This window comes from Thrips palmi, unplaced genomic scaffold, assembly GCF_012932325.1.
Source record: "Thrips palmi isolate BJ-2018 unplaced genomic scaffold, TpBJ-2018v1 HiC_scaffold_3, whole genome shotgun sequence".
NCBI lineage: Eukaryota > Metazoa > Arthropoda > Insecta > Thysanoptera > Thripidae > Thrips > Thrips palmi.
This window is the reverse complement of record NW_023144630.1, coordinates 5,762,971-5,776,938: the sequence shown is the minus strand read 5'-3', so window position 1 is coordinate 5,776,938 and position 13,968 is coordinate 5,762,971. Positions and strand designations below refer to the sequence as shown.

Here is a 13,968-nt window from a genome sequence, read left to right as displayed (position 1 = left end):
GCGACGGGGTGCGTTGCGGAGGCTGTCTTGGAGAGACTGTGGTCGTGAGACCGCACTGGAGAGAACACTGTTAGAGAGACCATGTTGGAGAGGCACATGTTGCCGAGGCGTTGCTAGAGAGACCGTGATGAGAGGCAATGGTAGAGGGACAGTGCTGGAAGATGCTGCCAGCGGGACGCTGCGAGAGAAACTGCCGGTGATAGAGAGGCTAGAGAGACCGTGATGAGAGGCAATGGTAGAGGGACAGTGCTGGAAGATGCTGCCAGCGAGACGCTGCGAGAGAAACTGCCGGTGATAGAGAGGCTAGAGAGACCGTGATGAGAGGCAATGGTAGAGGGACAGTGCTGGAAGATGCTGCCAGCGAGACGCTGCGAGAGAAACTGCCGGTGATAGAGAGGCTAGAGAGACTGCACGCTGGGAGACTGTGCTGGAGAGACTCCGCTACAGGACCGACCGCTGAAACTCCTGCCTGTCCGAGCAACTCGCTGGCCTGCCCGCACCCCGCCCCGCCCCACCCCGCCCCGCGCGCCTGGACAGCGTCCGCCCTGTATTGGTGGGGCCATCAAGTCTGGCTAACATGGTATCGGAACACAACACTTGCAAACTTTGGGGCGAGGGGTCTGCGCAGCGCTGCCGGACTCGGCTACGCGGCTAGCTGTTGCAGCTGGCCCCGCCACGCCCCGCCACGCCCCCACGCCCCGCCACGCCCACGCCCCGCCACGCCCCGCCACTGCTGGCCGTGCCGCCCAGGTTTCGCTGGCCTGGCGCCCGGCCGGACCGGACGCCACGCAGTGGGCCAGAAGACCGGCGGAGGCGGTCAAAACCCCGGACGCGTTTGAGCTACAGAGTCGCTAAATGGGACTCGAACCGAACGTGTGACCCCACCAATGGATTCCTCGTTCGGAGAGCAATCCATTGGTGGGGTCACACGTTCGTTTCGAGTCCTGCTTAGCGACTCTGGGGCTCAAAACGCGTCCAAGTTTCGGCCGCCTCCCCCGGTCTTCTGGCCCACTGCGCGTTGCCAGGTCTTGGCGCCGATTTTTACAGCGTCCTTCCGCTTTACGCGCCGCGCCTCAATGTTGCGGCTAAGCGCGTGCCGTGCCGTGTGCCGTGGCGCCTGCCGCCGAGTGGACCATCAAACACGCGCCCTGTCTCCCGGCCGGGGAGAAAGAGGAGCCTCGTCGGCCAGCTCGGAACTTCGGGGACCTTTCGGCCACCTTCGGGGGATCTTCGGGGAGCTTTCGACCCGCAAACGACTTATTATAAGATATAGCTCAATTGAGGGGCATGGCACCTGCCATCTTGGCGGGGCGTGGCGGGGCGTGGCGGGGCTTGGCTGCCCCGTGCGGCTCGCCATAACTCGACGTTTTTATCATTCTACCGCCAAGCTGGGAAGCCGGTTGTTTGTGTTGCAGTGTGGCACCAACATGACAACACCATGGTGGCACGGCCATAGGGCCAGGCCGTGGCCAAGCTTGCGCGAGCGCGGCGCGATGTCGCTGACGTTGCGGTGTCTTTGAGTCTGGCCGTCTGGAGTCTGGACCCGAGTCGTCTGCTGAAGCGCGCTTTGGCCGTGCCGTGCCGGGCGGGGCACAGTGGGCCAGAAGACCGGTGAAGGCGGCCGAAATCCCGGACGCGTTTTGAGCTCCAGAGTCGCTAAATGGAACTCGAACCGAACGTGTGACCCCACCAAAGGATTGCTCTCCGGACGAGGAATCCATTGGTGGGGTCACTTGTTCGGTTCGAGCCCCATTTAGGGACTCTGGAGCTCAAAACTGGTCTTGAGTCTCAGCTGCCTCCACCGGTCTTCTGGCCCACTGTGCGGGGCGGGCCATCTCGACTCAGCGTCTGTCAGATATCAGAGCGAGGCGGGGCGAGGCGGGGCGAGGCGGGGTGAAGCGGGGCTAGGCCCTTAGAGGAGTCAGCGGTTCCCGTCTATTGTGCCCCGGTCACCTGGAACGTCTTGATCATCGCACCTGAGTCGCTGCACCGACGGATGCACCCACTTCGCCGCTCTCGCGGCTGCATTTTCCCTCCGCGTTGAGCCCTGCCTCTAGTCTGGTTTCACTCATGGATGGATCTTCGGTTGTCAACTCTGGCCTGTGGGTCTAGTGTTCGCTGCAGTCGTTGCTTTGGCCTAAGTCTTTTCAAAATTCACTAAACTGTGGAACGCTAAAAAAAACTTTATTTCCTCCTGTGCAAAGTAATGATGCGCTCTCCCCCTCTCTCTCTCTCTCTCTCTCTCTCTCTCTCTCTCTCTCTCTCTCTCTCTCTCTCTCTCTCTCTCTCTCTCTCTCTCACTCTCTCTCTCTCGCTCTCTCTTGTGTTTGCCTTAACTGCGAACTATGCGCGCCCCGGCGCCTCGCCTCGCCCCGCTTCGCACCTGGATGAGCTCCGAGGAATAAATTGGCGATGGAAAATACTGTTGGATTATGGCATATATATTGGAATAGGCGGAATATCTTGATGGTGGCGCTGCTATGCCCGGAATTCGTGTCCGCCTCGCGTCACCTCTCTCTCTCTCTCTCTCTCTCTCTCTCTCTCTCTCTCTCTCCTCTCTCTCTCTCTCTCTCCTCTCCCTCTCTCTCTCTCTCTCTCTCTCTCTCTCTCTCCCTCTCTCTCTCTCTCTCTCCCTCTCTCTCTCACTCTCTCTCTCTCTCTCTCTCTCTCTCTCTCTCTCTCTCTTTCTCTGTCTCTCTCTTCGGCCGCCGCCCCAACCCGCAAGGCCCGAAGGCCCGCGAGGCGGTCTGCACTCAGGAGGAAACTTGTGACTCTTTCAGTAGCTTAGAACGAAAGAAGCAGAACTGGGTCGCTGCACACACCATCTGCTGCTCATGTTTAGATCAATATTCTATCATTCTCGTAACGCCCCGCCTCTGGCCCCTTTTTGCCCCTACCTTATCGCCTCGTCCTGTTTCCTCCAACCCTTCATTCCAACTGCGTCCCCGCTCGCTCTCTCTCTCTCTCTCTCCACCCTTCCTCTTCCATTTTACGCCTCTTTGACTTTGTTCCGGCCAACTTATGCAGTCGTCTGTGATGTGAACCAACCTTCACCTGCTTCGGGCTGCCTGCCTGCCTGCCTGCCTGCCTGCTGCCAGCTCGGGCGGGGCCCCCTTGTGTTTTTTCCCTTTTCGAAATATGCCGCACTGCCTCTCACATAATGCGGGATGCCTCTGAATTCGGAAACTTTGGCGGGAAAAGCTCTCGATGAGGGAGATCGCGGCACCGCGCCGCGCGCCAACAAGTCCTTCTTGTTGTAACTTCATTTCAAGTTTTGGCGCCGAAATGTTTTCTGGGACCAGATTCGCGGGGATTGACTTCGCGCACGTCAGATCTGGGGCCGTCTGGGCCGTCTGGGCCGTTTACACGCGAGTTTGCGGCCAAACTTGCGGAGCGGGGGAGGGGGGACTCGAGTATGCATCGCGGAGTGCCAACTTAACAAAAATCCGGCTCGCGGTGCTGATGCCTCTAAAAGGGCGAGCTTTCAGAGCAATACGCATAGAGCAACTTGATTTTTTAGGCACGAAGTAGCCTTAGTATCCCCCAGGATTCAGCCTCGTCGAGATTTAACTTGTTTAAAATTCAATTTCCTGACGTAGTTTTAAGATAGTAGTATTGCAATTCCTTAGGTAACATAAAAAGATCATTTTGTTCTCGATTTCTCAATTCGATTTCTTCACGTAATTTCGAGACGTTATCGCAATTTTTTTTAAATAACATTAAAGTAATTAATTTTTTGGGCGGAGGGATGAACACGTCCATTGCTACGATTGCCCGGCCCCAGCGCGCATTGAGCGCATTGAACCCCCCGCGTCAACCCTTTCCACCGTTTCTAATGCAACGCAGCATGCCCCTCTTCCTCTTCCTCTCTCTCTCTCTCTCTCTCTCTCTCTCTTGTTCGCGTGCACGGCTCGGGAGTAATCGCGGCGAGAGGCGGCGTTGCTGCAGACGGATTCCGAGAGTCCTTTTTGTCGCTCCGTCTCTCTCGCACCGACACGGGACGCCGCATGAGTGCGAGAGAGACAGAGCGACGACTCTCGGTGTGAGTGCAGGTCGCACCGCTGCCTGCCAGCCGTGGTGCCTTGGCCCAAGCTCGAAGTGTGCAGTACGAAGCTCGAAGCACGCAAGATGCATTAAGGTATTAAAAAGAGGCAGCCTCTTTGTGTAGGGCGATGGGCGGCCCTCTGTACTGCAGTGTCCGGTTGAAAGTTTGCACGCGTCTCTCTCTCTCCTCTCTCTCTCTCTCTCTCTCTCTCTCTCTCTCTCTCTCTCTCTCTCTCTCTACCCCTCTCTCTACCTCTCTCTCTCCGACTATTTTTTTTAAACCCGAAGGGGACTTCCTGCATGCCGCTCCTCAGCCTAGGATTGCGTGCCAACCAGGTGCACACGTGACCTTTGAATCCTTTTCCGTGCGTCCGTTTGATGTCCTGCCCGTCTGTCCGTCCGTCCGTCCGTCCGTCCGCCCGCCCGATCTGCTTTGAGCCGGTCACAGAGGCCATGCGGGCGTGGCAAGCGTTCGAACGCCCAGAGCCGCGTATCCGCGAGGCGGGCAGACTAAGTTACGCGGCCGTCTCAGCCGTCAACAAAACGAAAATATTAAAACAAAATATTTTTAAAAAAATTCGAAAAAGCGCAATTTTTTGCAAGTGTTGTGCTTGGTAGACACTGGGATAATCCACGGACGACGCGCAGCAGCGGCGTAAGTCCCGCATCAAGTGTCCGGCCAGCCAACAAAGACTTGCGCAAAATTACGAAACTTTACCTCTGATTAAGGCGCAGCAGATTGGGTTGGTTAGGGGCGCACAGTGGGCCGGAAGACCGATGGAGGCGGCCAAAACTCTAGACGCGTTTTGAGCTCCAGAGTAGCTAAACAGGACTCGAACCAACGTGTGACCCCACCAATGGATCCCTCGTTAGGAGAGCAGTCCATTGGTGGGGTCACACGTTCGGTTCGAGTTCCATTTAGCGACTCTGGAGGTCAAAACGCGTCTAGAGTTTAGGCCGCTTCCACCGGTCTTCCGGCCCACTGTGAGTTGATGGTCTCTGGACACGGTAAAGGATGCCATAATATTGACGTTGAATTTGAAAGCACAGCAGTTGCTCGCGGACGTACTCCAAGGCCAGGAAGCACGACACGCCGTCTCTGTCGCACGCTCGCGGGACGCGCCCTGAGTGCGAGAGAGACAGCCGGAGTCAAGCATTTGGTTGTTTTCTCACATTCTTATTGCCGATGTTCCGCCTCCGCCGCAGAGTTTTCTTCGATATTCGGCAGCGGAGCGAGGCGCTGCCGCGAAACAGAAAAGCCTCGAAAAGCGAGTTTCGAACCCGCAACCCGGGGCGCTGCGCAGGTCGGGGAAAGCCAATGAAGAGAGAGAGAGAGGGAGAGAGAGAGAGAGAGAGAGAGAGAGAGAGAGAGAGAGAGAGAGAGAGAGAGAGAGGAAAAAGAGACGACTCTGATTGCAATTCTAAGGCGGCACCTTCTTTCCCCATTTAGGAGGCGGAAAGTGTTTAAATTTAGCCGAGCAAAAAGGACCGTCGTGGGCGACTCAAGCAAGAAAAGCAGACGACACGCTACAACCCCTTCATATTTCACGCCCCCCCTCCCCCTTCCCTCTCTCTCACTCACTGTGCTCGTTTCTGGCTCTCTCTCCCACCTTCCACGTGGTCCGCCCCGTCCGCAGCAGAGCTGCCATACCACATCCTTAATTTTTTCGCATTTTTCTTCTAGGACGCCACTTACACACACACACGCGCGCCCTCGCGCACAGACAGTGTCCTCTCGCTCGCCAGCCCACAGACCTACAGACTCCCGACAAAAATCTGTAGTGCTCGAGGTTTTCGCAGCGCTGTCTGTCCGGCTGTCTTCCAAAGTGAGCTCCAGAGTCGCTAAATGGGTTTCGAACTGAACGTGAGACCCCCACCAATGGATCCCTCGCTCGAAGAGCAATCCATTGGCGGGGTCACACATCCGGTCTGAGTCCCATTTAGCGACTCTGGAGCTCAAAATCCGTCAAGAGTTTTGGCCGCCTCCACCGGTCCTTCTGGCCCACTGTGCAGCGCACTGGCCCGCCCCCTCTTTCACTTGGCAGTGTACTCTCGCTTTCCAGGGACGAGAAAAGAATCCATTCATCATTGCGTGGCCATTGTTGGCCACCCTGCGTGTTGTTAGTGACTCGGGCGGGGCTTGCCGCCATCAGGGCCGCCACCTCGCAGAGTCACATCGACAGAACAACAACAAAAACAAAAATGAAGGCGCCAAAAGGCAGGGGGGGCGTGATTCGCAGCAAAACTTAATTTGTTTTTGTTTTTATTGTTGTTGTTTTTTCGTGTCAATTTGGAACGCACTGCAGTCTTGAGTCTTACGGACCGAACAGGGTCCCTCGGGAAGAAATTACAGCCTGAAGCAGCACCGGCACTTTGGACGACAAATAACGTAATCCTCTGGATAACGAATCTCCTCTCCCCCCCCCTCTCCAGATCCGCCTCTCTATGCTCGAAATCCGCGTGGAAATCTTGGTTCGTTTGTTCACGGCTGCTGTGCTTTATTTCTGGACTCGGAATGTCTTTGGCAGTGCACCTGAAAAAGTGACTACCCGGGTCAAGAAAAAAAAACTTTCTTGTTTTAATTTTAGAAGAAATTTTTTAGAAACAATATGGTTTTATTTTTCCATTTGATGTATTTTTTAACAATTAAAGAAATTACCTTTTTGCGCCTTTGGGTTTGCACATTGACGTAAATAGTGTGACTGAATGCCTTCAAACTTGAGGGGACTGCGGTTCGACTCCCGTGTCTTCTTCCCTTTTTTTTCCTTACCTGCTCCAGTACCCACGTCGACGGATGAAATCGTATCGGATGAAGCGCTGCGGGCGCGAAGACGGCCATGTAATTGGAAACTTCTGAGAGAGAGGGAGAGAGAGAGAGAGAGAGAGAGAGAGAGAGAGAGAGAGAGAGAGAGAGAGAGACCTGCAAGGCGCTCGGTTCATACGCTCGCGAGGCGGCGTGAGTCCGTCGCGTGGCGTCGTTGGCGCAAAAAAAAAAAAAAGTTGTCCGGGGGTGACGCTGTGACGCGGAAAACTAACTAACTCGTTTTGTGTCTGCAGCTCGCCCGGTCCGACTCCAACAACGTGACCCTGCTCAACGTGACCAGGTCCCAGGGCGGCTTCTACAAGTGCGAGGTGTCGGCGGACATGCCGTACTTCCACACCGGCATCAAGACGGAGTACCTCACCGTCTTCGGTCAGTACCCGCCACAAAGTCATTTCAAAAATAGAGCTCTTGAATCAGCGCGCGGTAGGTCAGAAGACACCGGTGGAGGCGGCCGAAACATAGACGCGTTTTGAGCTCCAGAGTCGCTAAGTGGGACTCGAACCGAACGTGTGACCCCGCCAATGGATTCCTCGTTCGGAGAGCAATCCATTGGTAGGGTCACACGTTCGGTTCGAGTACCATTTAGCGAGTCTGGAGCTCAATAACAGAGTCAACAGCGTCTACCGGTCTTCTGGCCCACTGTGGGTCCTGGGTTCGAAGGCGAGGGGGAAACTTTGGCTGAAAGTGGCACAGGGGTGTGTTGACGAGTGTCCTCCGAGGCAGTGCCGCTCCGTGCCTTCGGGGCACATGATACCTCTCCGTCCTCTCCGAATCGCTCGAACGAGACTCCTTCCACCGCAAAGGCCTCACCTGCGGAGGAGAAAAGGGCGCTGCATCGCCCCCTCCTTGAAAAGGCCTGGATCCGCTCCTGGGCCGGCTGCGTGGCAATCCTGCTTGATGCGTTCTAAGTGCCGTTTTGCCGCAAGCACCGCCATCGCCTCGAATTATTCCCCCCCCCCCCTTTTCCACACGCCACCGCATTCCCGCGCATCTTTTTACGACGCCCCTTTTTGCTTTTGCTTTTCGGCGCGTTTTCCCGCGCGATTGCCCGTCGGGATGCATACTGTGTGGCAGGTGCGCACAGTGGGCCAGAAGACCGGTGGAGGCGGTCGAAGCCCACACGCGTTTTGAGCTCCAGAGTCGCTAAATGGGACTCGAACCGAACGTGTGACCCCACCAATGGATTGCTCTTCGAACGAGGAATCCATTGGTGGGGTCACACGTCCGGTTCGAGCCCTATTTAGCGACTCTGGAGCTCAAAAGGCGTCCAGAGCTTTGGCTGCCTCCACCGGTCTTCTGGCCCACTGTGCGCCGCCCCTTCCCCTGGCGGTGGGCTGATGCACTCCGCGTAATAAGCAAGCAGCATCACCGACCCGAACGCGTTTGTCGCCGCACAAAGTGAAAAGGGACAACTTCCAAGGTCGGCCCGGCTGGAAATGTGGTCGCTGGAGAAGTTTCCTCCCGGCTGGAGGCGCGCCTGGAACTGGAACGGCCTGGAACGGCCTGGAAGGGCCTGGAACGGCCTCCGGTCCAGCTGGTCAGGCACGATGGAGTGCCGGGGCGCTGGAGGCACGCTGGAAGCCGTGAGACGTGAGGTCGCGGGCCGCGGAACATGTCGCAGTGTAGGCCGTCCAGTCCTGGAGCCGGCTTACAGTGGGCCAGTAGGCCGGCGAGGTGGCCTGAACTCTGGACGCGTTTTGAGCTCCAGAGTCGCTAAATGGGACTCGAACCGAACGTGTGACCCCACCAATGGATTCCTCGTTCGGAGAGCAGTCCATTGGTGGGGCCACACGTTCGGTTCGAGTCCCATTTAGCGACTCTGTAGTCCGAAACGCGTCCGGGATTTTGACCACCTCGACCGGTCTTCTGGCCCACTGTGCGTCCTGGACCCGGCCTGGAGCCAGCCTGGATTTGAGCACTGCATGGCGGGCTGAGGTAATCCGGCTGGATCGACCGCAGTGACGGTTCGCCCTTTTTTCCTGGTTCCTCGTTTTTTTTTTCCTTTTTTTCCTTTTTCTTGGCCGCCTCTGTGGAGCGCCAAGGTCCCTCCCAAAGAGTTCATCAGGCTGAAGCCGGGCTGAAGGCAGGCTGAAGGCAGCAGGCCACAAAGCGAGGAAGCGGGGAAGCAGCGACGGCCGGAGTGAAAGTTCGCTGACAGAAATTAATGCCCTCAAAGCGCCGCCTTTTTCCACCGACTATTATTTTATCTTTATTCTTTATTCTTTCGAGGCCACTTTTCGCTTTTCGGCGAGTGAGTGCAGCGCTGCGGAAGTGCGGTGATACCCCCTGCAGTCCAAACCAATCCACTTGCCAGAAGACCGGTGGAGGCGGCCCAAAACTCTAGACGCGTTTTGAGCTCCACAGTCGCTGAAATGGGACTCGAACCGAACGTGTGACCCCACCAATGGATTGCTCTCCGAACGAGGAATCCATTGGTGGGGTCACACGTTCGGTTCGAGTCCCATGTAGTGAATCTGGAGCTCAAAACGCGTTGAGAATTTTTTGCCGCCTCCACCGGTCTTCCGGCCCACTGTGCGGCTTGGCTGCAAAATAGATATACCTTCAAATAATGTATCATTGTCGCTGACCCGATGCCGGCCTGTGATTGGCCTCTTCACGTCCAGGGCTGCCAACCACGACGCATTGTGAGGGCGGTCTTTTCAAAATCAGTTGGCACCACAGTGTGGCAGCGTGTCGCGCGCAGAGAGAGAGAGAGAGAGAGAGAGAGAGAGAGAGAGAGAGAGAGAGAGAGAGAGAGAGAGAGAGCCTTGAGTCCGTCTTCCTGTCCGTCTCGCGAGCCATGAATAAACTAGTGTGCCAGGCCAGCTACACGTCGAGCATCAGTCTTCATAGGGGCAACACTGCCCGTCCGACCCACGCCGAAGGTTTGGCGCCGCTTTTCAAACTGCAGAGCTGCTCAGACTTTAATCCTGCCACTCCACCGGCCCGAGTTTCCTCGAGGTTTTCCGGGCGGTTTTCTCGGGGTTTCCCTAGGTTTTCCCCGGGTTTTCCCTCGGAGTCGCGGGGAAATTAGGCTCGGTCACGACACCGCAAAAAAAGATGCTAGCGTCCTAGCTGAGAATAATCCAGCAATCCTTCGAGTCTCCCCCCCCCCTCTCCTCCTTTCATAGCCTTTGTCGTGGTAAAATGAAACGCATAATTCGTCCCACACAAAGGGACAGCATACTCGGCCCGGCCATCGAAATTAGGTTTCAATATATCCCGGGGACTAGGCGATATATCCCCCACCATGACGTATCCTATATCATTTCGCAAACCTTTCGTCGCTCACACTGCTAATCCCCCGTCGGATGCGGTCGTCCTTCCTTTTTCGTTCGCTGTGGAAAAGACGATCTGTCTCTCTCGCACCTTCACGGGACCGCCCCATGAGTGCGAGAGAGACAGAGTGACGACGCCCTCAATTCGCGTCCTGATTTTCCTGCCAGAAAAGACATTCGCCGTGCATGCTTTAAACGGCGGAAATGAATTTCGCAGAGGTGTGTGTGTGTGTGCGTGTGTGTGCGTGTGTGTGTGTGTGTGTGTGTGTGTGTGTGTGTGTGTGTGGCCTCGAGGGAAGACGCGACGAACGACAAGTTTGCGGTGAATAGAAACCTCCCGGCCAGGCCAGGCGCCAGAGGGTGCACACGTGGTGCGGGAATGAGGTTAGTCCATTTTTGACGAGACCTGCCACACGCAAACACACTTTACTGACGTGTTCACAAAGAATCTGCTGGGCAAAGTTGGATTGAACTTTAACGCCGTGCGGGGATAGTAAAAGGTCCGCGAGAAAAGAAAACAGGACATCTTTTTAGCGCGATGACGTTGAAAAAAAATATGGTGACTGCATGGACTGGTTTCATTCTACGGAAAGCGACCACTGAAGCCACGCGGCCGGGCTTCACTTTCCAAGGCTGTCCCGAGTCTCGATTTTGCGCGCGATGTTTTGAAGCCCGGCCTCCCCCTCCCCCTTTCGGTGATCCGATCCGAGCAAGTCGTCGCAGAGAGCAGCGCGCGGCTTCTTATCTGATGCAGCGATGCCCCGCCGACGCCGGCGACGCTGGTCTTCCCCGAGAGGAACTGTGTCACGGCCTCGGCGAGGGGATGACGAGGAGGAGGAGGACGAGGAGGAGGAGGAGGACGGAGGAGGAGGAGGAGGACGAGGAGGAGGAGGAGGAGGAGGAGGAGGAGGAGGAGGAGGAGGAGGAGGAGGAGGAGGAGGACGAGGAGGAGGAGGACGAGGAGGAGGACGAGGAGGAGGAGGACGAGGAGGAGGAGGACGGGGAGGAGGAGGAGGAGGACGGGGAGGAGGAGGACGGGGAGGAGGAGGAGGAGGAGGACGAGGAGGACGAGGCATCACAGTGCGCCAGAGGACCGCCTGGGAGGTGGCCAAAATTCTAGACGCGTTTTGAGCTCCAGAGTCGCTAAATGGGACTCGAACCGAACGTTTGACCCCCACCAATGGATTGCTCTCCGAACGAGGAATCCATTGGTGGGGTCACACGTTTGGTTCGAATCCTATTTAGCGACTCTGGAGCTCAAACCGCGTCTAGAATTTTGGCCGCCTCCACCGGTCTTCTGGCCCACTGTGTGGAGGGGGAGGAGGATGACGAGAAGGAAGTGGACCTCGACGTCGACCTCCGCCGCCACTGCGGCGACGCCTCGACACGACAGTCGACTGCAATTTTGAAAAGAAAGAGCGGTCGCTATCGGGGAATGTAACTCTTGATTTAGTTTACACTTTGACTGAATTTGCCAATTGAATTTCATGAGTCGCACTGGCGAGGCGCGTCCTGCTGGGCAAACAACATTGATTGTGAGATTACACGGGGCGTGGGGGAGGGGGCCATTTTTATGCAATTGGTGCAAGGGGAGGGGAAGTCCCACATGACGCGCGAATAATTCAAGCAAACAGGTGCGTCTCGCAGCCCCGTTTTGATTGCATTGCACAGTGGGTCAGAAGACCGGCGGAGGCGGCCGAAACTCCAGACGCGTTTTGAGCTCCACAGTCGCTGAACAGGACTCGAATCGAACTTGTGACCCCACCAATGGATTGCTCTCCGAACGAGGAATCCATTGGTGGGGTCACACGTTCGGTTCGAGTCCTATTTAGCGACTCTGGAGCTCAAAGCGCGTCCGATTTGTGGAGAGGTACACCGAAAGTGAGCACAGCTTGTCCGTCCACAGAGCCCCCGAGCCGCAAGCCGGACTTGACGGTGGAGAAGCTGTCCGGCGGGGCGGTGCGTGCCAACTGCTCGTCGGGGCCGTCGTACCCGGCCGCCAACATCACGTGGTTCATCGACAACGTCGAGGTGAGTACCCAAAAAAAAATTAATTAAGAAAAAATAATCTGTTTTAGAGTTATTTTTATAGGAAATTATTCTGGACCGGCGGTGCCTACACCGCACAGTGGGCCAGAAGACCGGTGGAGGCGGCCGATACTCGAGACGCGTTTTGAGCTCCAGAGTCGCTAAATGGTACTCGAACCGAACATGTGACCCCACCAATGGATTCCTCGTTCGGAGAGCAATCCATTGGTGGGGTCACACGTTCGGTTCGAGTCCCATTCAGCGACTCTGGAGCTCAAAACGCGTCTAGAGTTTTGGCCGCCTCCACCGGTCTTCTGGCCCACTGCGCACCGTCCGGCGCTCGCTTCGCCGCCAATAATAAGGGATGACTAAGTTCTGCCTGCCGTGGCTGGAGCGGCTGGAGCGGCTGGAGCTGTACGTGAGGCGAGGCTCCAGCCGAGTGCCAGCACGTCCACGACAAACTCTCCCCCTCCCCCTCCCCCCGGTCGCGGCCAGCTAGCCAGGCAACCCGCACATTCTTATTCCGAGTCTCTCTTTGTTAAAGTAACATTACCTTTAAAAAAGTCAAGTGGATTTGGAACATCGTCTACGTGAGCGGCGTGTCGATGGGGGGCCGGGGCCCCTCTCCCGGGCTTGCGCGGGCCCCGCAAGGGGCTTGCAAGCTTCCAGGGCCACGCTTGGAGCTCCCCGACGACAACGCGACAAAGCCAAGGGGTCCAGCTGCCCCCCACCCCCTATTCTACCCCTTCCCCCCCTCCCCCCAACCCAACAGCGTCTTGTCTTTATCCTCCTTCTTTTGCTATGCAGAATCGTTACACATCTCTGGTCGGTTATTTCGGTCGCAGCATGCAGCAATACGAACTTGCCCGCGTCTTGGCCTCGTATGTATGTGGAGCGTGTGTGTGAGAGAGGGAGGGAGAGAGAGAGAAGAGAGAGAGGAGCTATGGCACTTTCAGACGACACTTTTAAAACATTACCACTTAAACCACCATAAAAGCCTTTTTTTAATATTTTGGGATTTAGATTGTGTTATTTATAATCAAGAAAAGTAAGAAGTCTAGACACCTTTCTTCTAGGTGTAGAGTCTGGACCCACCCGAGGCAAGGTCCACACACAGGGCCGTGCATAAGAATTATTGCTGTCCCTGTTTTCTTCTCTCTCTCTCTCTCTCTCTCTCTCTCTCTCTCTCTCTCTCTCTCTCTCTCTCTCTCTCTCTCTCTCTCTCTCTCTCTCTGATGCAGCGGGGGAAAGTTTTTGCTTTTCGTCTTTGCAGTGTGTGCTGGTTGTGATGAGGGGTGGGGTGGCCCAGGGGCCCAGGGGGCGGTGGCCGGTTCCCAGTCACCCTTAGCGCGGACAGAAGTGGACCCAAGATTCTCATTATTGGTGCTCTTGTGCCGGACAACCCCGACGGGGACGAGCACCGCGCGTGGGGCTGGAGGGAGGGGGCTGCCAGCAAAACACGTCAACTTTCCACAAAAATTAGTGAAAGGGGTTGGCATGCCAACGATGTCAGTAAGGAACCACCTCCCCATGCTAATGGCAGCTCCTTTGAGGCATTCAAGTCTGTCTGTCGGTCTGCCTGTCTGTCTGCTCTGTCCTGCCTGCCTGCCTGGGCTGCTCTGCCTGCCTGCCTGCCCACTGGGCCGACTGGCCGACCCCCGGGTCGTCAGGCATGCAGAGTGCAGACGCTTCGGCGGCGCTGATTGCCATGGTAATTGGTGACAGAGTGAGCGAGCCAGGAAGCGGGACCCGGAGAAACGCTTTCCGCCGGCCACGCCAGGTGGAGTCGAAACT

General features: G+C 56.4%; 1 protein-coding gene across 1 annotated transcript in view; it reads left to right on the top strand.

Moving 5' to 3' along the window:
* Positions 1 to 13,968, top strand: part of LOC117648448 (V-set and immunoglobulin domain-containing protein 2-like) — a 95,449-nt gene that overhangs the window by 63,313 nt on the left and 18,168 nt on the right. Inside the window, exons 3-4 of the mRNA XM_034390952.1 lie at positions 7,102 to 7,237; positions 12,053 to 12,177. Of these exons, the coding sequence (XP_034246843.1) occupies positions 7,102 to 7,237; positions 12,053 to 12,177 (261 nt within the window). The remainder of the gene's footprint in view (positions 1 to 7,101; positions 7,238 to 12,052; positions 12,178 to 13,968) is intronic.